Raw genomic sequence first — 23583 nt, forward strand, 5'->3', positions numbered from 1 at the left:
GCACAGAATATAATCCTAATCCTCTAGTAAAACTAAACACGGTGACTGTAAACATTTGTTTTGCAGTTTCAAGCTGCATGATTTTTCAGGAAAGAGGACAGCTGTCCCAGAATATTGTTTATGATGCCAAGACTTCCAAGAAATCAGAACAGGGTCTTCAAGCTGAGAAGGCAGGAAGGAGTCAGATTACTGCAGTTGAACTGGAGCCAGGACATCGTGATGCTCACACAAAAAGGACGCACTGATACGTTACATTGATATGCTACCAGTAGTGAAGCAGTCATTTTCCTAAGGGTTCTTTCAATTGCAGCACCTCGTGCTACACAGTCAGACAGATGCTGCATCAAAGATGACACAATTTCTGTTGCAGGAGTGATAAAACCTTCGCTATCAGTCCTCAGGAAGTACAAGAGTTCCTTTTTTGAATCTGAGACCGACTCCAACTCATGCAAGTGACAAACACATACTGCAAATTTTATTTTATTTCCTTATTACACAAACTTAATTAGCATACGCCTACACCTTGATTAAAACAAGTTCACCACCACACAAAAAGCATTCTTTTTATTCTCTAAAGCACACCTGTGAACACAGAACAAATTCTAATGTCAGTACATAAAAGCCTCTCTTTAGTGCACCTTTTCAATGCAGTTTCTCCATTAGTCCTTGGTAAAGATCATTACACCTCAGATATTTATATGCTCTTGCATTAAGCTTTGCATAATGCATCCATAATGCAATGCACTTTTAGGAATCAGTTAAGAAGCTAAATTAAAAGGCCCCGTAAGTTTGCTTTATTTACAGTTGCAATGGCTAAATTTTATGTATCTTACAGTCACTGCCAGCACTGCTCCCAGTTCAAAGGACTCACATGCTCCATCATCTCCTTGCATTACTTTATAGAGGAGGTAAAGCTGCCCATACTTACAGCTCTGTAGGTACCTCAGCTACCTGTATGAAGCATAAACATGCTGCCAGAAATATTTTTAATAGTGAATGAGGAATGAGGAACTCAACCATTAGGAGGAACAAAAAGGTCCTTGGTTTTGTGCTGCAGTTGTTACTGACTGTGGGAGCAGCAGCAATGCAGGCTCTCCCAGCAGTGAAGGAGTGCCAGAGCCCAGAGCAGTCACCTGATTCCTGCATAAGGACAGATTTCTGTTCAGCTCCCACTTCCTCCTCTCTTACATCAGCTCTTCCCTCTTTCTGCTGTTCTGTCAGATCATAAAAAGTGGGGCAAAGTTCTGAACCATGCTAGGAAAAAAAAAAGTTCTGGGAAAAGATGGAGTTCTTGTTGTAGGAAATGCAGGTTATGAAAGAACATGGCAGCACTTGTGTAAAACTGCAGTTACCAGGAGACAGGGAGTTGTGTTATCTGACTAGAGATAGCTCTGTTCCTCCAATTCTACACTGTGCACCCAGATGTAGAATTGCAGCAACTGAGAACTGCTGTAGAGATTAACAAATGGGATGCACATGCATTTTTCTGTTCTTTAGTACTTTCAAAACCAAAATGGAAGGAAGAAGTCTGGGAGTCAGGTAGGTTAAGGTTTTTTTTTTCCTTTCTTACACAATAAGGTAGATTACTCAGCACATTCCAGGTTAAAAAATTACAGTAAACATTCAGTAACTGGAATGCATATAATATACAAGTACCATTACATTTACAAAGTTGTTCAGGACAATTTTCCTTTTCTAAGCATAAAAAAGTTAATGAGCTAATTCACAATAACTTTAGATACAATGCTTATTAAAATACATTGATGTTAATCATAAAAATATTTTACTATTTACATGTACATTGTATAAACCTTAACAATAAGAATATGCCCACTTTAGGATGCCTTAAACGAATATTTAGGCATTGGCCCATTTCAGAGTGCAGTATCCCTGTTTTGGTCTTCACACCATGAAACTGTATCAGATTCACAGTACCTTTGCTAGTGCTTAGCTAAAAGACTTAAAACTTTCTATTATTTAACAAACATTCATTACAAAGGGTCAGTTTTGTTTCCACTTGGTTTCTTGTTAAATCCTACCCCCAACAGTTCTGGACATTCTGCTTGGCCTAGCGCGATTTGGTTGCATTTCCAAATAAGGCTGTAATTCATTTCATCTGTTATCACACTATCCTGCTTGTAGTCTGGGTGCTGTGCGATGAATTCCCTCATCCACCGGGCGACTGTCATTAGTTCTCCTGGGGGTAAAACAAAACCAAATGTCAGTTAGTACACCTTATGTAGCAGTAAAACACAACATTCCACACACAATTAATTAACTTTCATAGGAAACGCATTCCTACTTTTTTCTTTTTAATGAGGCTAAAACTTCAAGCAAAATTCAGCTGATGCATCACTGACAGTCCCAAACTCTTCTGGTACAATCTTCAAAATTTCAAATCTTCTATAAAAGCAGCACAGAGAAAGGCATCACACTGAGATGCTAGAACAGGCGTTACCAACAGATCGAATAGCAAGGGGTCTTCAAAACACTTCAATAGAAAAGCTGTCTGAGACAAACCAACAGACACCACTACAATAATTACAAAGGGCAGTGAGGCAGTGGCACAGCTGCCCAGAGAAGTTGTGGATGCCCCCAGAGGAACTCAAGGCCAGGCTGGACAGACCCTGAGCAGCCTAACCTGGTGGGTGGCAGCTCTGCCCATGGGGGGGGGGGGGGGTTGAACTGCATGATCTCTTAGGACCTTTCCAACCCAAACCATTCTGTGATCCTATATAATTTTCCATCCAACTCAGCTGCTATCTCTGCTTCATGTGCCCTTAATCACTCTCTTACTTTTTCCCTCTGGCAGCTCCTCTAGCAGAAGACAGGCAGGTTCCCAACTACAGCAGCTCCTGGCTTGCACACACTGCCCCTGCTTCACTACGCAGGATACTGCTGGCCACAGGGCAGCCATCAGATGCCCCAGGGCCCCCAGCACCAAGTAACACACACTGCCTGTAGGAGACCTGTGTCCTTGTGAAGGAGCAGCTGTGAGCCAGCTGGACACCAGCATTCAGCCTACTAAATCTCACTCCTGAATGCAGTACATGCAAGCAAACTCCAATGAGTATAAGATAAAAGTAATTATGACAGTAAGACATCACGGTAGGCTGACAGGACGCATCCCTATAAAACAAGTTTTTAAGAAATGTGGCTGGTGTTCTATACTATTTAATACTTTAATACTATTTAATACTATATATTGCAGGAGAAACATTACCATGCAGCATAGGAACTAGAAGGCATAAAACCCTGAAATAATTGGAAATCACATTTGAATGTGAAACACCCATGGCACAGCGTTGAGCCTGGGTTAACTACCTCTTCAGGAAAAAGAACACAAAAAAAACTATCTCTGCATCTCTCTTTTTTCCGAAAGCATTTTTTAAATCTAATTATAAGCAATACAAAATAATGGAATATTTTGGAAGCTCTGCTACTTTGAGGGTTAACGAACCTCAAACGTTTTCTTCTTACCAGTTTACTTTCTCTTTGTTAAGTCAAGCACCAAATCCCTCATCTGTGTTACCTGAGGGACAGAAACCTTCCACAGACAAGCAGGCTTTGAAAGAACATTTTCAGTGAAAGCAACAATTAATTAAAACGTGTTACCACTCTCTAGAGCTGCTAAAGCATTAAATTAAGAGGCAGGAGAAAGACCTGATTTTTGCCTCAGTTTTAAAAACATCTTTAGCTAGAATGTTCTATCACAATCTTCAGTAATTAAAAAGGAATGCTACACTAAATTTAAAACCAACGAATGTATCACAAATAAACAAAGTATGTGTTCTGACTCATAAGGCCGTGGTCCTGGACAACCAGATCTGGAGCTTGGTGGCCCTGCTTGTGGCAGGAGCTTGGGCCTTGATGATCCGTGGGGTCCCTTCCAACCAAGCCGTTCTATGAGCTTGGCTCCACCTCTCCTAGACCCATTTAAGAGCTGACTGCCAGTGGGGAAGGATCTCTTCTACTGGAGATCTACTCCACCGGAGTTTATTACATGAGACCACGATAGGGTGAGTGTCCTCTTTTCCTTAGTCTAGCAACATAATTACATCAGCCAAACTCCTGGACATACGATACCATCTGTATATTCATTGATCTTACATATACCATCTGTATATTCATTGATTGTACAACTGTCTAGCTAAACTGAGCATGGAAGGCACAAGAAGGATTTGTACTTCAGTATAAAGCTGCTAACGACTGTTAAGCCCAGTTCTGAATGAAAGCCCTTGGCCTGCATCTTCTGCTCAGTACACTGCTGCATTTAAAGAAGGAGCATAAGAGGTCATTATATCACCTGAGAAGGCAATGCAGCATGAAAAAGGCAGAAGAACCTGGTTTGAGTTCAAAGATTTTCACTACTTACAGAAAGACTTTCTTATCAGGGAACTAAAGACAAGTCCCCATGCTCTTGCATATCAGAGCTTAACCAAACTTAACGCCAGCACACTTTGGAGCCAGGCCCTTTGCCAGGCTATCAGACCCAGCCCCACATACTCATAAAAGTGCTGCTGAAAAAATATCTTGGAAATACAACTGCAGTTTGGGAGTAACGTACCAATTACTCCTAAGTTAAGTTCTAAAATGGATCACAAAACATTTATGAACAGAATTAAACATGACCTAATTTAAGCCAAAGCACCCGTCAGTCCTTTGATCCTAAGACTTAACACTTCACCAGAAAGTCACAGTTGCCAATAGTTCTACCCAGCTGATAATTAGAGAACATCCTTATTACATTCGAAGTAGAAAAACAGCAGGAAAATCAGTGCCTGAAAGTGTCAAACATACCAGATGCTCTCTTTTTTATTAACTTCAGGTAGTTTAGGATGGTGCATCTTGTGTCCACATCCACCTCCATGTTTTCAAGGTAAGAATTCAAAATTGGGATCAAACCAGGGAAGACTCCTTCCTGTATGAGAGAACACAGTCAGCATGAAACATGCTTAGTCAATTCAAGGAGGACAGAGCAGAGGGGAAGGCTGTGTGTCCCAGGTAAAGAGGCTATGACCTTCCCGTTTATAATTGTATCAATGCTCATTAAGGTGTACTCTTCCGTGTCTGTGCCCGTCCCATTTTGTGCAGAGCCACATCCATCCACGACATTTCCACCTTCGTGAGAGACAAAGGGAAAGTAGTAAGTCAGAAGAAATGCAGTAATTACTGACCATCATGTTGTTAGAATGCTTGCTGGGATACCTTTGCAAATATCCTTTCTGAAGTAAAACATTCCCTGCCGAACAGCATCTCTTTTCTGGGCCATCTTCATATTTTCATCCACCTAGCAAAGCAAATATTGCAGAGATCAATGGCATTATAGAAAGCAAGGACTCTCCAAACTCTCTCATTAGTTTGGAGTCTCACTAGTTGAAAAATCTCTCGCGTTTTTAATTGCTTTACCACATAAGACCAAACTCTGGAAATAAGTATTTACTGGTTCTGTACAAAACCATGAGAAGGTGACACTATAAAATCAGGTCTCCAGCAGGAGAGGTACTGTTAGAAAATGCTACGTTAATCTTATAAGTCAGACCGAAAACAGAATGCAGCTGTGTGTAACAGGTTGCATTCCATCTGATTTTTTTTCGTGTATCCAGATGCAATTTAATTGTGTACAGACAAAAATTGCTATCCTCCTATCCACAGTCGGCTGCTTTTATTAACAAGGTCATTGAAGTCTTCTGAAAAGTTATAACTGTTTCTAAAAAAAAGTTAAAATAAACTCAAACACTTCCAGTAACATTGTAAGGGAATATCCCATATCCAAACATCTGTGAAATACTCAGATAAGCTGCTGGAAAAGTAGTTCCACATTGCAGACTTCCCAGAAAACCTACAAACAACAAAGCATTGCTCCTAAGTTTACAGACAGAGAATCTGTCCAAGTTCTTTGGTAGGTGTATCCTGAGGAAATGAACATTGCTTATTTTGGACACTAGTTTTACTAAGCTGCCTGTAGAAGAAGGGATACTAATTGCTGAATTCCGTGTTTCATCTTTAAGGATAATGTGAAATCCTCACTTAATTCCTACCTTTCAAAGCTTTGCTTTTCAAAAGCCCGTTCTCGTTCTTCCTATATTACGGAATTTATTTACACACTAGCTAACTGAACTACAGCAGTACTCAATCAGATGGAAGAGATCAGGGTAAGATTAGTCTCAAAAACCTGCATTGTTTCTTTTGAACTGAAAGAGGTGAGTTTACCAACAGTCGTACAGTTCTGTGCTGCATTACCTGCTAAATCGCTCGGCAGGCTCAGACAATTTGATTTCTTCATCACAAACTCTCTCCATATTCTTTCTGCACCCAAACTGTTTCAGTCTTAACAAACATTCAATAAAGTTGTGCTTTTCAGACATTCCACATAACAATGTCACTAAGCACTCTATTATTTTTGGAATCTGAATTCCCTGACATAAGTGAGAGAATTTCTCTTTGTAAGCTTGGTATGATTTCATATTGTAAGAGATCACACCACCTGTATGATACAACTACCATTAGTTTACAACTTCACTATATTTCTCCATTTTAATTAAACATGTTAAGAAAAGCATCAGGACACTATGCAGGCAGCACTGGCAGTGCTTTCTATTATACAGTCTGCCAAAAGCCTTCAAGATCTTCTTTAAGGTTACCCATAGCATTGCAGGACAATTCTGTTAAGCTAAGAGGGAAGTATCCTGCTTAGGTACCTCAGCTTCTCCTTCAGATACGAACAACAAAAAAGTGAGATCACAAGACACACACTGTAACCACATTAGAACAAATACCAAAGTAAGTTTATTTGAACTCCACGGTCTATTTCTGCTGTAAAACAGTGGAAACATGCCCTTTTTGAGTCTCAAAACATTTTTGTGACAATGCTCTTTATCAGCATTTCTCTAGCTGCTTGACATTGTCGGGCACCACAGGAATTCCTATGCCACGAGCAAGCAGGACTTCAGGGAAGCATTTTGTTTGGTGTTCATTAAACAAGCATGAAGCCACACAACAACCAAAAAGGAAAACCATAATGTCACATGGCCACTGCTCACTGAGATACAGCAGCAGGACTGTAGAAGGAGCATGCAACTGAAATGAAGGCAGTGGTTTGATGCCTTTCTGAATAAGGGCCCATCAGCCATTTTTAAAGGAGTCATGAAACATCAAGAGGCAGCTAGCAATGCCCCTGCAAGCTTAACTCCATTAGATGGCAGTAAAATATCTGCAACTGCAGAAGTTAAATTGAAGCAAATTACTGGCCCAAATGAAAACTGACTGAAAGACAGAAATGACTGTTCAGTAAGCACACACTCAGTAATTCCTAGACTGCAGACGGTAAAAATTAAACACGATGCAAATATTTTGCAATTAGCTTCAGTAAATCCCATCTTTCACACCTACCTTAGACAAAGGAATGAGAAAATCCAGTTTGTATGACAGAATCACTCGAGTTAGCAGTACCACAAACACAACATACGCAGAGTTTTCAAAGTCTGTTAACTGGACCTAGACATGAAAGAATTAGAGATGGAATTACACTAGTGGGAACATGCCCATAGAAACAGATGGCTATCTGAGAGAGTTTAGAATGGTTGGACTCCAACAATTCACACTGACGTGTATATTCATACACATTCTACAAGCAGAGACGGTGATGTACGTGCTGGAATGATCGTGCCTTCAAGTGCACAACAGTGTGGACACTTCAAGTTCAACCCTTTAAACCAATGCCAAAGCGCACTTGTGTTCCAAAAGGCTACCTAATAACCTGTACCTACAGGCTCTGTGTAATTAGAAATGCATTATAGCTTTTAAACTCCCACTTAAGGGACTCAACTCAGACAGCTATAAAATAAAAGCACTTGTAAAACACAAAACAGTGACAGCGGAATTGTTCAGTACCAATAAAAGCACGGAGAAGTAAGGTCCCTGGAAACTAAACAGGTCTTTGTTTGCAGAAGTTTTAGTACAAGCCTAATTCATTTCCCTGTCACCCCAAATCCATTAGCATGCCTTGCTGTGCTACAGTGGATTCTCCTGTCAGTTACATTCCACAGTTCATGTCTGATTAAACACTGCTGTCCACTTCATTTGCATCTAGCAACTCAGAGGGAAGAAAACACAAGTAACAAGGGTCTGATACTGAATGGCAGCATATCTAGTACTTTTCCACTTAAAAGTAAATGGATTTTTTTGTGCAAATTGACTCCCTCCTTACCTCCATAGGCCTGAATTCCACTCTCCATCCTATATCTGAATTTGGAGGGGGTGGTTTAAATCTCATTGTCTGCCAGTTTGTAGACTGAATGTTCTGCAAAGCACAAGAAATTATCTGTTGCAGTTAAGATACACATCATTATGTAAGATAATCAAAGCAAAACGAACCGTCTTAATAACTCCCCAAAAGAAGCTCAAATTAACAGAGAAATAGTTCCAAATTGAGTGATGACTCTCTAAAAAGCATAATACAACTATTCATCCTCTAAGCAACTATGCTATACTTTCTTATACTATTTTATTTGAGGATTACATGAGATACTAGGCTGAGCTGAGATGAAACAGGTCTTTTCCTAAGGGACTGACACATCCAAATGTAAAAATGAGTAAAAATATCATACTATGATTACAAAATAATAGCTATGCTATACAGATTTTCATTAGTTTGTGTAAGAGGGACACATGCAGAAGAGATGTCATGCAAACGAGCTTTCAGGAAGTCATACAAAAAAGGCAATTCCCCATATCAACTACATACACAACTGGTTTGTGCCCTTTAATTTTGTTGCATTTAAAATGTAAGGTACCATTTTCTTCTAAGTAAATGATTAAACAGAAATACATGCTTATAACTGCAAAGTCATATGCTAAAAAACTATCTGAAATGAAGAAGTCAGGAAAAAGAATATCTTAGCCAATATAACCATCCTTCAACTAAGCAGTACTATAAAGAAAGAGAAATCGTACATAGACATTTATTAAATTCCTCTAAATCAGACACAACCTCAAAATGGTCGGATTCATTTGCATCATCTAGATGTATTTTCTCCTCAAACAAAGTCAATGGGTCTCGAATAAACAAGTGTGCAATATGCTGTGCCAAAAGGTGGTCAATACCTACAAAATGAAAATTCAGAGAAACAATTCAAATGCAGCAAAGGAGGCTCTAAGAAATGATTTGTTTTACAAGAACCTAAAGTGAAAAAAATCCAACTCTGTAATACTACCTCAACCCACCACATCCTGTTAAAGTCAAAACGATGATTTTGGGAAGGAAGGAAATGATTAAAGAGAAAAAAAGAGCAAGGTCTTCTTTGGAAGTGGCAGTTGGATATTGGTGTGGCTGCCATTTCTGTTTTCTGATGTGCCTCTGTGTCACGTTTCCTAAAGCAGTTCTGTCTCTCCACAAAAGTAAAAGATTAGTACACAATTCACTAAGCTTCTCATGCTGGAATTAGGGACAGTTTCTTGCACAAATATATGTATTTTTTACTCTTAAGGTCACGGTGCACAGATACTTTCTGAAAAGGAGTTACTCTCAGGAAATCACAATGATTGAAACAAAAACTAAAATATCCCCATACAGTGCAAGCACAATTCTAAACCTGCTCATAATGAAGCAATCACTTACCTTCCTTTATTAGGTGCTCGTAGATATCTTTGTCTATTGTCAAATCAATGTCATTGTATTTCTCACCACATTCAGATAGATAACTGTCTATGGAATCATATCTGGATTTACTGATTCTATAATGGTTGTTCTTCAGTGGCTATATAATTTAAGAATACAATATTTTAACAGCTTGTTAACAATGTTACCTAAGTTTTGCTCACTAATGACACTTATGTCAGAATTATTACGCTGTTTTAAAAATCCCTACAGCCTCAAAATTATTAAAAGCATGAATCTTAAATGGAAACATTTTCCTGATGTAATCAACATTACCCCAACTATCTGGAAAGCATTATTATACCTGTTCCAACACATACTGATGCAGTTTATTACACACACATTGCTAGAAATAGTCTTAAACTGGGTTTAAAGCTAAAGAAGTATTTCAAGTAGACTTTTTTTCTTATGTGTCTCAGATGCCAATTAATTCTTACAGAAATTCCTGAAGTTCTGGCAATTGCTCCCTTCATGAAGCTCCAGTTTACATTACTGGATTACTCAGCATCACCTGCTATTTAACTCAAACTAATTTCTGCCTTTTGGGCCTAAGCACAGAATGGAAAATTTAAACACGGACAATTTTAGTAAGCTGTGGAGGAGCAAAAGAGGAGTTTAACTGAAATTCCATACCTAACTGAAAAGGTATTTGCTTCTGTAAGCTGTACAACCAACATGACTGCTTACACAATCTTTTCTGTATTTACCACAACAACTGTCAAATTCCCCCATCAGGGACTCTGATGACCACAAGCAGAATTTGGTATTGATGAAAGTTTAACATTTTTCTCTGAAGAACAGCAGATGCCTCCTACCCATATCACTTACCTCCAGCCCCCTCTCTTCTCGCGTTCGATCATCCACAGATGCAGATATGACTCCCCAGCGACAATCAATATCGGACACATAGCCTCTGTAGAATGGAGATGCAGCACTCAAGGCCATCTGAAAGAAAACAGCCTAACGTGAAAACAGAAGTACAGGCCAAGGAACCAAAACCAATGCCTTAATCCCACAGGAAAGGGAAACGTGCATGAAGTACACATTGCAGTTTAGCATGCAGACAAAGCTCATACCACAAAGTCTCTCAACTCCTACCCCATAAAGTGCCTGCATTAAATGTCAGCATTTCTGAAGTGGCATCTAATGCTCTCCATACTTACTACCTCAGCATTTAAGGAACAGAAAGTTGATGAAGAAGAAATTTCATAACAAGATCAGCAAATACGGTGCTTCTGCACTCATGAAATTCACCCAGCAATCTTTTTATTTTTATTTGGCAGGCACTTCAGCAGCAAAGCTGCAATACATTTCACTCAGAGAAGGAGCTGTTCACCATCCAAAATAGGCCAATATTAATTTTATTACAATACTTGCTTCTACACGCTTACAAAGGGACAGATGTAAGTGAAACAGACCAAAGCCAAAAATTTACAAATTGCTCGAGGAGTGACTTCAGCTATTTTCCATGAAAAGCTTCCCCAAATGCACTTCAAGAAGTATTCAACAGAAGTATTTTTCATGTGTTTAGCAGAGTAAAGTTAGAGACATAAGCTCTGTGGTATCACATGCTTCTCTTTCAAACACTCCAAAGCGATAGCTCAAATTCATTAAACATATTTGGACATTAAACGAATGACACTGTTGATGTGATAGCATAGTAAGAGAAATCAACATTTTACCCAGAATATTAAATTTGTAGCTAGCATTTAAGGTCTTAATTCAGATTTTATTTTTCACATGTGGTGGCTTTCATACAACGGGGATGTGATGTGACAGAAGTGCATTACTCACCACAATGGGACAGATTGTAGCTAGTTGATCATAGAGATATCTTGCTTCAGAAATGCTGCAAGCCTGGAATGTTACCTAATGAAGGAAGGACAATTGCTATTACAGTTTCTATAATCTTAGTACAAGCATAATCTTCCTGGAATCAGAGCCTACAAAACTGTAGAAGAATCGTAAAATCAGAAGTTTATGTGCTTTTTCTTTCAAGACACTTGGACAAGCTTTTGCCTCATCTACCAGCAGCATCTGTATTACAAGCTTCCTTCCCCACACTCTCCATGTTTATTAGAACACTTCAGATGACAACACCTCAGCTCTGAAGCCAGATACACAAACACTTGCCAGAACCAAAGACAACTGAATTAACATCTACAACACACGTGGGTTGATAATGTGCATTCAGGAACCACACCAGGAACCTACTCACTTAAAACGACAGTCAGATGTAGATGTGAAATTTGCTTTATGTGACAGCCAATCCTGTTTCAATTCCTGTTCTAAAGAACTGCCTTCAGTATGTTTGTGTTTGATCCCGCATCTGGGAAAAAATAGACTTTTTTTTTGTTTACTGTAACTTTTGTTGAAAGAACGGTTTTGTCTGCATTGGAGGCCAGGACACAACATGAAAATGAACACAACATGAAATATTATTTACTGTTACTGACGTGGAAGCTGTACCACAAAAGTCCCTAGAAACTATCATTTCTTTGCAATTTTGGTGAAATTTGCTCAGAGCAGCATCAAACGCAAGATGCATTTCTAACTGATTTTACTCCCCAGAGTTCCCAAACCACCACTCCATGCACTTCAGAAACACAGAGAGGGCCCAGTCACCTCAATACGGTTAAAAGATGATAAACAGATTAAAAGCCTCTGTTTCCTTCTTCGGAGTTTACACATTCATAAATCACAGAGTAATTTAGGTTGGAATGAATCCTATCATGACCTTATGTAACCTGCTTCAACTCTGAATCACCATCACTGGTGATACTGGCCTGAATAACATCAGTTGAATACAATTATCCTTGACCACAGACCATTAAAATCTCCAACAAAGGCACAGATTCCTAACCTGCCACTGAAGCCCTTCCCACCTGTGAGCAAGATTCAAAAAACATCCAGAACATCTCAGGCTCAGTGCATGAAGCCTAAACAAGGGCAGGAGCACAGCACTATGCCTTGTTGCTCGCAGGGGACAGTGCCCATGCAAATGATCCCAAGTGAGCTGATCAGGACACTTTCTGACCCCGAAAATACCTCAAATCAAGTTGTATTCTATGTGTGTGGTGAGAAAAAGACAAAGTCTACACTACAAACTACAGAAAACAAGCAGGGAGCACGTTATAAGGAATTAACAGTGCTTGGTCTTGGTTGTAAGCAATTAACAGCTAACACATAAGCAGCTGCTTACAGCACCTGACAACTTTGTTTTCATTCTCCTTTTGACAATAACAAGAGTACTGAATTTAACCACTGATTTTAAGCTTGATAAAAACCAAAACTGTGTTCTATAAACAGAGATTAACTTTTTTTTTTAAAGTTCAAACAGTGACTGAAAGCAGAGGCTGGATTTCTTTGTTGGTCTTGCATCATAAAAAGAGCTGGCACAAAATAGGCTGCATAATATAATATTGCATGTGTTTACTTCACACACATTTCACTATTTCATCATATTCTCCCTAGTTTACCTACAGCAACAAGTAATCATACTCAGCTGTTGTCCAAAACACTTTATCTGTTCATCTTTTTAACTTTCTTAGCCTCAAACAGAAGCGTTTTGAATGTGGTTATTTCTGCCAATGTGGTGAAACAATAGGGGAATTTCCTTTAATCCCCTGGAGACAGAACACAACCCTATTCCTCACCCTGCTTACAAGCTGCCAGTGCTGGCAACAGGCAGATTTTAACAACAGTCAAATACATCATTGCTGCCTAAGACATCATCCCCACTGGGCTACTGTGAAAGAGAAACACTGATGCAAACAAACAAAACTACAAAAAACCCCAGATTGAAAGAATTAAAGAGAACAACACTTGGATTTAAACTGGACACTTTGAGTCCAGCAAATGAATAAAAGAAAAGTAAAAAGAGGGAATATATTAACAGAGGAAATAAAAGTAGCAGTATGTCCCTCATTAAGCAGGAACAGGAGGCAGCTGCCCACGTAGATTTGGTAGGCTCATGGTGTAAGAAGTGAGAAGGTAGCTTCTTGATAGGTAGCTAAAAATATGCATTAATGAGGAAATTTGTATGCAGGAATTAAAGCTGTTTGTAAAGAAATATATACAGAAAAGAGCTATTAATTTCTTAAAGGTGCTCCAATGACCTCTTGTCACTCTTCGCTTTTACTGTTCTAAGAATTGGGAAGAGAAAAAAATACATGGTGAATAGCCAAAAAAACCCTAACCAAATGACATTTCTACTAGGCAGTTTACATTTCCACCAGGCTCTTTGGATACGTCTGAAGGAAGACAACAGAAGACCTTTCACACTTCAAAAACAGAGTTTCAGGAGAAGGTCCACGACAGGGATGTGGCCAGTTCAAGTAAATCCTTTTAGCAAAATATCAAATTATCATTGAACATTTGCAGAAAATAGGCATAGTGCAGGCAAACAAATCTGCATTTTAAGAAGGCACAAAACTGTTATTTTACTTCCCCTTTTGCCACACTGAAAATGCATCAACTACATTAAGCTACAGCAATGAGACATAAGGTAACTTAAAAAACAAACAAACAAACAAACAGTTTAGGAAAGATGACATTCAGTTACATCTCAAAAGTAGATGTATTTACCTGAAGACAGCAGTTGCCCATTCCAAACCCCATAGCGTCCATATATATAAAGTCTGGTTTCGCTGCTTTTGCTGCTTCTCCATCATCATTAGGAAATGTTTCTATAAACGGTGATGGTGTATTCTTATCTTTAAAGACTGTGTGCAGAACACAGATATTCAGTAACCCAGAGTAACAGACTGAACACTGAATTTGAAGAAACGATACATTGGATTCACTCACTCGGTACATTTATGACAACCTTCTCTCCTCTTCGGTGCCGAATGTTTCTGGTCAGCGTACTGAGATAAGAATATATAGTTTCACAGTTAATTTCTCATTAATATTCAATACTTCAGAATATAAGCTTCCTGTTTGCTTTGAGCCTTTCTTTTGAGATCTTTCCCTGCTTTACAGACTATAACAGACTCTAAACTGAATTTTTCTTCACTGAAGTCAGTCCTATTTTGAGGGACTGATGGGCAGAAGTAATGGGCTGCTAATCTGAAGAGAACAAGGGTGAGTGAAAAGGCACTGCTTAGTTTTTAAATGACATATTTGATTCTCCAAAGTCTCACCCTGTGCTCAAACCCCTTCCTGGACCATACAAGTTGTTTGACACTCTGCTCCACTTTGGGTGAACCTGGCTAAGTTCAGTACACTGTGATGCTGCTGAAATAAAATGCACTGCAACATACCTGAACAAGAGCTGGATTAACAGTGAGCAAAGTGGTTAACCACAGGATTTCTAACTGGAAACAATTTTGCAGGAACCAAATCAACACCATTTGTCTGATAATGTCATGAAACTACTATATGAAATCCCTTGAGCTTAACAGTTTACTTAAAGTCACTGATAAAAAACACACGGCATCACAACATCTCTGTCCAAGACCCTGGGATACATGCAGTCAAGTAGCTTTCTTTCAAAGGTATGCCTGTAATAATTCAATGAAGAAAAACATCTGGCTTCCCATTCACACTCCCCAAACACTCTTACCTAAATCTAGGATGTTTATTGATGGCTTCATCTGGAAAGAAGAGGGATTTTGAAGCTCCTCCTTCTACTGGTGTTGGCTTATATTCTGGCAGCGTAAATCCAGGACACCCTAACCTATGAAATACAACAGTGAGAGTCCAAGTCGTTAAGAAAACAGACTGATTTTAGAAGTGTCAGATGACCTAAGATAAGAATTCTGGTATACGAAGGAATAAAAAGATTTTTAAAAGCTTGTCACAACTTGTGATTTTGGAACTTTGAAGAATCCTCAAAATGGGAGAAACAATAGTAAGCAAGGAAAAGATACACCTATTAGGCATCAAATGCTGAGAGATGATAAAGAAAATCAAAATAAAGTCTTTTGCTTTGCAGTCCTCCTTGCAAGTTTAAGAACCATCTGAAACAAGAATAAGTAGCTTTTCAATACCAGCTGAGAAAATTAATTCCTCCATACTGCAGAGTAAATAAAGCCAGAATTACCCAGAAAGACTCCAATATTTGGCTATATGAAAACAGTTATAATCAAGTTCCTCAAAATACCAATAAGGATATAAGGATATTCATATTCCTGTAAAAATGACTTATGTTCAACACATATTTCACTACTGCTTTCTTCTTAGCTGAAGTATCCAAGCTGTCCCACATTTAAATCCAACTTTATCACTTACATGACAAATCAGAAAGAACGCTGTAATTGCATTGCTCCAGTCCAGAAAGAAAAGTTTTCTGCTCCAGCAACAAGGGCTCACAAATTTAAAAGCTGGGATAGTCAGTTAGCTTCTAAGTTAGCGTTATTTTTGTTGTTTTAACATTTAAGCAATTTATTTTAACTGAATTAATCTGAACAAGCCTACTCTTGGTCTTCCTTCTAACATTTTCTTTCTTTTCAGATGCACAGATTTTTTTCCATGCTATATGCACATCAACAGACACATTTGTATGCTACTGTAGAGGTTATAATAACAACAGAAAAAAAATCTCATAAGCTAAGTTAGCAGGATTACAGTTAAACAAATAGAGACTTGGAATGGCAAGACAGCATAAGGCAGTAACATGGAAGTATATAATCTAGGGAGAACAAATCCTGATGGATGAAGCCAAGAATCATTCCAAACATAAATCACATGTACACTGCACATTTTATTATTCACTGGTGTTCGCTTAAGTCTTGTGTATTGCTTCTACAGTCACATAAAAACTGTCTGTATCTACAAGGTGATGAGTCCCTCTCTTTCCCTTTATTAATTGCAAGACCTGATACTTGCTGCTAAGTTACATTCTGTGGTGTACACACACTCAGTAAGAATTCAGGGCCATTTCATTCCGTACTACACAAGAAGCCAGGTGGTAAACCCAAATGCTTCTATTCTAATGCAAAACTTTTTTCACTTCTAAAAACAGCTGAGCAAAAAAAAGCAGCCGACCAACCAATGAACCCCCCTGCTTTCAGCCTAACTATTTTCATTTATTCGGCTGACCAGAACTAACACACTAAATCCTCCTCTAGAACCGTGTTTGAAAGGAAGGTCACAAAATACAGTTTCTCCTAGGCAATGAAGCACATTCTGAATGCATTTCATCAAGAGTCTCTTCACAATGAAAGACAAATAAAGAAATGTATCCTTTGGGAACTCAGGAGAGGTGTACTGCTTTCTAGATTTGGTAAATACAGGATTATAGAAGTTTCAAATCTTCATTTTGTAATGATAATCACATTCTTCTTCTATCGTATTCAAAGCCTTAAAAGGAAGGATGTGTGTGCTTCAGTGAATAAGTAGTATGACAAAAAAAAAGAACAGGTCATGTTAGCCACATTTTACAAATGCTATTTATAAACATCAAAGCTTGGAAAATAAACAGAGAGAAGCCTTTTGTGTATGATGTGCCATACCAATCCAATACTGCAGGCTATTCTACGTACAATACTTTATGTTATGAATAATCAGACATTCTATTGCAAAATCATCATAAATTAGAAGCAACCTGGAAGTACAGAAGATGTTCATTTATTTCTGACTCACAGCAATAAAAAGTTATAGAAAGCAAGACTGTTAATTGAGTCATATTTTGCTCAATTTAACTGTACAGCTTAGGACGTGGCTCTGGGCAGCCTGGTTTAGTGGTTGGCAACCTTGCACACTGCATGGGGGCTGAAACTAGATAACCATTATGGTCCTCTTCAACCCAGGCCATTCTATGATTCTGTGAAAAAGCATTTAAGTAGAATAAGGAGGAAAGGAAATTCAGCATTACACATCTGAAACAGCAATCTCACCTTGGAAAAGATGTCACAGTGCAAATAGCCTCATTTTCTTTCAGCACAGAAGCGGCCTCTTGCCTCCTTTTCCTCATGTTGTCTTGAACAGTGTTGAATTCAGACATGGTTCCCCCGTATGGCTGCCCAGGTGTGCCTTCAATCATATAGCTTCCGTATTCTGGTCGCCAGAGTGTTGGGTGGCTTTAACACAAACAGCCTCATTTAAATATTTCTACAACTTTACAGAAGATGGATTATTAGCATGAGTTTCAGACAAATGCAACTTGAAAGAAAAATCTCCTAAAGCTGATTATTTGATGGAGTACCATAACGTACATTCCAATGGATCCCACCACTAGGAGACAGCTAAAAGAAGTTAAAGCACAGTTTTGTGCTAGAAAGTTTGTTGTATAATGCAGCAAGCAGAATCTGCTTAATGTCATCTTGCAACCACCTTCAGTATATCTCAATCTTTTGTTTCTTGGGGTTTTAACTTGCCACAGCACAAAGCAAGGAAGTTATGCCCTTTTTCTTCTTTCTGCTGCTAATGGAAACCTGGTCAGATATCATGAATTTATCAGGTTAAGAAATGAAACGAAGTTTAAGACACCAGCAATCACCCTGAAAAACAGCTTGCTTTCTTGACAAACCACCTCCACAGAGTCCAAAGGCAAGCAGCATTTCCTTGCTGTTATTTCACATAGCAGTGGTTTCAAGCAAAAGACTTAAATACAGAGGTATTTCTTCTTGCTGGCATTCTGGTCCCTCTACTGAGAAGCAAAAACAGGCAAGCCTTTCTGGATGACATAGGTTAAGGCGCCTGGGGCACAAAGACCTTTCATCACCACAGCAGTTTTTCTAGCTTCCTCTAAGTGCTAGCTCTTTTCAGTCAAAACACTTCGCTATCTCTGATCTCATTTCTCTGCTTGGGAAACAAAGATCTGTTGCCACCAATTAGAAAGCTGCATAGAACTGCAGTTCTACGGCTAGCTTAAGTGGAAATATGATCTAATTACTGTTGCAAATTCCACAGGAGAGCAGAGGATGGAAAAGAACTGCCCTGCCATTTTATGTCTATCTTTCTAAATCTATCAAAAATGGGACAGCGCCTCCAAAGATGACAGCTCCCTTCAACAGACCTCATCTGCTCCTGCAATCAGGGATGCACTGAGAGCGCACGCGCTTCACTGGGCAGGAAGCTCTGGTATGCAGGCACTCTGTACACATGACCACAAAACCAGAGCAAGACAAAACAAATACCTAAAACTGAAACTTCTGTATGCTCATCATTACGTCCTTCATTTTTACAAGGTCTAAAATCAAAGGTCCATGGAAAACCTGCAGATGCACTCAAAATCTTTCACCACTTGCATCCCACTGGAATCTGTGAATATTGATACCTGTGACGTACTGCATTACAAACAGCAGACTTCAAGTTAAATCAGTTGTACAAAATCCTGTACAACATCACAAGAAGAGGGAAAAAAAAAGCAACAGGAAACAGCTACTTACTTGGGGTTTATCTTCTCCCCCTTGTCTTGCAGCGTCTGAAGAACTTCTTCACCACTCAGCACTAAGCGTACTTTCTTATTCTCATGGTCAAATTTTACTAACATATACTCCACCTTGTAAATAATAAAAAGAAAATAAGCAGTTAGTGGTAGAGTTTTCTTCATACACAAACTCTCACTGGCACATGATTTCAAGCATCAAGCATAAAGAGATGTCAAATTTCACACTGAACTTAACAGAAGCTTAAAAAAAAACCATGGCTACCTATGAATATGGTAAACAATACTGGAGAAGATAGCTGCATGCTTATTTCATCTCCAGATCAACTGAAGTTTCTTGAAATTTGACTTTTTTTTTTTCTGACCGCAGACACTTCAGAGAAAGATTCTGGCTTTGTAAAGCTAAAACCCCACGCAAACTGCTAACCACAAACGTCTGTCATCTCACAGGTTAGTCTGTGCAGCTGATAAAAACAAAAAGCCCTCATTCTACAAACAGGACATCCATTTATAGTTCCAACAAGTGACTGGTTATCAAGGGTGGTGCAACAGAGTCTCATTTACACTATGGGAAGTCCACAGTTGTAACAAACAGCATCAGGCTGCTATTAATGCAGCTCTTAGTACAGCACAGGGGCTTGCTTCAGCTTCTCTTTCACAGCCTCTCTTCCCTCCCTGCCTTCCTAACCTCATCTCACTGTCCTTCAGGACCTCTGCCTGCCTCTATTCCTGGCTGCCCCCCTCACTCGCTCCAATGCCATGCACGTAGAGACCTCAATCCCACAAGCTGCTGCTGAAAGCAACTCCAGTGCTGTGCCAAAGGTCTGAAGGAAACGGTTTGCCTACCAGATTGCCTGAACACTCAGAACACTCTCATTTCAAACTTTCTAATCTTGATGCATGTTTGCTACCAAAACTCCTTCACAGACTTGTAGAGCACTACTGAGCAGAGCACCCTGACAGCTGCCTGGACATTATAACCCTTCAACCCTTACTGACACAACTCTATTTTCTGACGTTTATTTGGAAGGGGATGCTTTACTTGCTAAGTAAAATCAGAAGTCATGGATGGAAATGCATCACAAGGGTAGTGGCTTCAAAAAGTCCTGACTGGACCAGCACTGATACACAATGCTTTGTGTTTGCAGCTCTTAAACCAAGCCCTTTGCAACTAATGTAATGCAAACATCCAGTTCTAGTTATAAATTCAAACTATGCTTCCACAAGTAGAATTTACCAGCATTTGCACTTAGTTATAATTTCTGACCATCATTTACCCAGAGGTACTTTCTGAACAACTCTACCTCAGTGCCAGGAGATTCACACAAAGCACTGATTCTGAAGTGCCAGTGTACAAACTGCTAACAACCTCTTTTTATACAGAGATGCATCTGGGAAAACAGTCAGGCAAAGCACAGGAAAGCCTGTGGAGCGTTTCCCATCACACTAAATGGATTTGTGAGCTTCCTAGTCTTTGGTTACTTTGGCATTCATAGAAGAGTTGTTGCTAGCTACAGTGACAATGAATGTAATACTCTGCCAGGGTTTATGATTAAATCTAAACCAGAATTATCTGAGAACGTCTGTAATTCTATAGAATCTGATTATACACAAATCCTGGAGGGACTCATCGAGCAATTAGGCATGTTCTCAATACTTTGCAAGATCAAATCTTAATCCCCTAAAGATAAATAATGATTTCTAGTTTCTGTGCAACACAGAGTTTCTCTGTGGTTTGTGTGCATTATGCCACAATAATCTGCTCAAGATAAGACAACAGCCAACTGGAATGCACTCAAGCATTGATTTAGTTTTTATCAAGTGACACCTGACTCACGATTAGTGGCCATACAAAGGGACTTCTTTCACACTTCCTGGGTTCCTACCACAGTCAACACCACCTCCTGCTTTGGAAAAGCTTCAGCCAACTTACTTCACTCCTAACCTATCAGAGGTACTTAAGTGCACAGTTCAACTCATAATACCTAGTCACAGACCTGTCTTCAAGCCTCCTGTGCACCTGGCCTCCACACTGCCCTTATGGCACCCTTCAGGAGGGACTGAGAACAGAAAAAGGGTGAAAGAATTGCAGCTGTACTTCAGAGACGCCAAAAGGCCAACATTTGTCACTGTGTATAAATACATTCCTGTGATTAGCCTCCTATCTTAAAAAACCCTATTGTAATTTACCTACAATAATCTGGTAGTGACAATACTGCTGTTCTTTATGAACTATATTATATACAGTTTAGAAGCATCACAAAAGAAAATAAACCAGAAGAATGTAAAGCAGCATTAAGTTAAGAAGGCAGTAAGAAGGAAATCACGTTTCGTGACCTGAGTACAGCAGTGAATACATGCCATCTACGCACCTAGCTTTAGAAACAACTGCTACTCTTGCCCCCAGAAACACTGACTAAATCTTCAAAGCTGTCTTAACACACAGAAGATCTGGCATTAAAATTAATGAGAAAGAAGAACTTCAGACAGCTGCCAACAATTAGAAGTTGCTACAGAATATCTTGCCAACAGACAGACTGACTGAATGGGCATTCTGAAAGAATTTAATTTAAGCTCATCAAAAGATTTAGCCTACAGCTAAAAAAAAAGAAACAAATTCACAGTTCACACACTTTTACATTTAACTTGAACTCTTCATTCACAGACTTGTCTTGCTTTTTATCCACAAAAATGTTCAGAGTCGTGGCCAAACTGAAAGCATCAGCACGTCTGTAACTGCTTTGAGTTTGAAAGTCAATTGTGTGAGTTTCACCTCAAACTTACTTTGACAAACTCTTGCAGTTCTCTTTTCTCCCTAGTTTTAACTAGCCTACCAAGTGAGCAGCAAAATACACACTAGGTCAAATTACTAAGGCACATAGCTAAGAAGCATTACTTAGGTCTACTAGAGAAGCGCACTCTGCTGCTGTAAGAAAGGCAGACACCATAGATTCATGCACTCAGGTGGTGTTCCTGCTCTAAAGCATCACATGTCTCTTTTCCCCATCTGGAATGCACAGTATGAAGATACCAGTGAAGACCAAAGGCTCCTCCCTGCAGTGGGGTGCACAACACAGTTCCAATACACAAAACCTTCTGACCAAGAAGGGTATGTTCACCTTGCAGAAATGCTGTGGACAGATCACTGGGAAACAGAACTAGAAACTGGCGAGGAATATAGAGAAGTGAAAGTGGTAAAATCCCTCCAGCAAAACTAGAAATAAGTTCAAATTCAAATGGCAAATAAATGTCCACACCAGTAAATTAATTCAAGTATAAAAGAGCTACCCTTGAGCCAACATAAAAGAAAAAATATCCCTTGTCAGCTTCCTTCAACCACTAACTTGCAGCAACACTGCAACTGCAGAATGCATCCACACCAGTTTCACCCTGTTGTTTTCTAGAGTGGAGACCTTCAGCATCACAGAACACTCACAGAACATCCCAAGCTATAAAGGATCCACAAGGATCACTGAATCCAGCTCCTGGCTCCACACAGGACCATGCAAAATTCAAACACTGTGTTTGAGAGCACTGCATAAACACTCCTTGAACTTGGCAGCCTGTTCCATGCCTGCTGTCCTCCAGTGAAGAACCATTCCCTCACCCAATCTAATCCTCCCCTGACACAGACCCATGCCGTTCCCCAGGGCCATCGCTGTCAGCAGAGAGCAGAGCTCAGCACCGCCCCTCTGCTCCCTGTGAAGAGATGCACCCGCCATGATGCCCCCCACGCACTGCCTGCTCTGAACACAGTAAGGGGCCTCTGTGCCCCTCATACATCTTGTCCTCCAGACCCTTCACCAACTTCACAGCCCTCCTTTTGACAATGTCAAACTGTTTCATGCTCTATCACGGCACCTAAAGCCTGCACAGTGCTGGAGGTAAAACAGCCCAGAAGGACAGCCCCACCCCTCACTTGGTGGCTGTGCTTCTGGGCCTGGGGCACCTTGCTGGTAGGACAGTTCCTAGAACACAGTTGCTTCATTTGTCAGGTTTACTTCTTACAGCTGCCTGCTGGAGAAACGTTAAAACTTTTCAAAGTTCTTTCATGTTGCCTCTGTAGATTCGACTGCAGGCAAGACTGCAAACCAGCCTTGGCTGGGAAGGAGCCAAACCTCTTCCTACACAAGAAGCCAAGTAGCTGTTACTGGACTTGCCCAGCAGCAATGCTGAAGCTAATTGTTTTTTGGAAATGGGCAAGCATGTCTAAAACTGCATGCTACAGTTCATGTACTTTTATTAATTACATGTATTCTTTCTTCACAAAGCATACCACTTCAGTATTAAGACACACAAGTCAAGCAAAGTTTCAGCAGCAGTTCGCAGAAACAAGAATTGATGCGCGTCCAACGAGTATCGGTGTACAAACACACGCCTTGGCAGGGGCCAATTTTCCACTATCAGTCCCCTTCTTAGGGCACTCAACGTAATACTGTTATGCTAAGTACACCAAGACCAAAGCCTGGTTGATATTTGAGTGCCAAAGCCCCGCTCCAGAGCGTTTGACAGATGCTTTTAATGTACAGTGTATTTGCCATGAGCAATTTCTGTATATAAATATTCATGGCAGCATCCAGACTTGCACGTT

The 23583-nt window shown here is 39.7% G+C and overlaps 1 protein-coding gene across 4 annotated transcripts in view; it reads right to left on the reverse strand.

Annotated features, from left to right (window-relative positions):
* Positions 1-453: 453 nt before the first annotated feature.
* The window catches only part of GCLC (glutamate-cysteine ligase catalytic subunit), a 32105-nt gene continuing 8975 nt past the window's right edge, over positions 454-23583 (reverse strand). For all 4 annotated transcript variants that reach the window (XM_048936950.1, XM_048936951.1, XM_048936953.1 and 1 more), the window contains exons 2-16: positions 18994-19106; positions 17500-17682; positions 15225-15338; positions 14468-14526; positions 14246-14382; positions 11453-11527; positions 10487-10603; positions 9620-9758; positions 8993-9105; positions 8210-8302; positions 7393-7497; positions 5209-5290; positions 5021-5121; positions 4801-4921; positions 454-2197 (exon numbers count right to left, since the gene is read on the reverse strand). In XM_048936950.1, coding sequence (XP_048792907.1) covers positions 1992-2197; positions 4801-4921; positions 5021-5121; positions 5209-5290; positions 7393-7497; positions 8210-8302; positions 8993-9105; positions 9620-9758; positions 10487-10603; positions 11453-11527; positions 14246-14382; positions 14468-14526; positions 15225-15338; positions 17500-17682; positions 18994-19106 — 1758 coding nt within the window. In that variant the 3' untranslated portion in view covers positions 454-1991. The remainder of the gene's footprint in view (positions 2198-4800; positions 4922-5020; positions 5122-5208; positions 5291-7392; positions 7498-8209; positions 8303-8992; positions 9106-9619; positions 9759-10486; positions 10604-11452; positions 11528-14245; positions 14383-14467; positions 14527-15224; positions 15339-17499; positions 17683-18993; positions 19107-23583) is intronic.

Source organism: Lagopus muta, chromosome 2 (genome assembly GCF_023343835.1).
Source record: "Lagopus muta isolate bLagMut1 chromosome 2, bLagMut1 primary, whole genome shotgun sequence".
Classification (NCBI taxonomy): Eukaryota; Metazoa; Chordata; class Aves; order Galliformes; family Phasianidae; genus Lagopus; species Lagopus muta.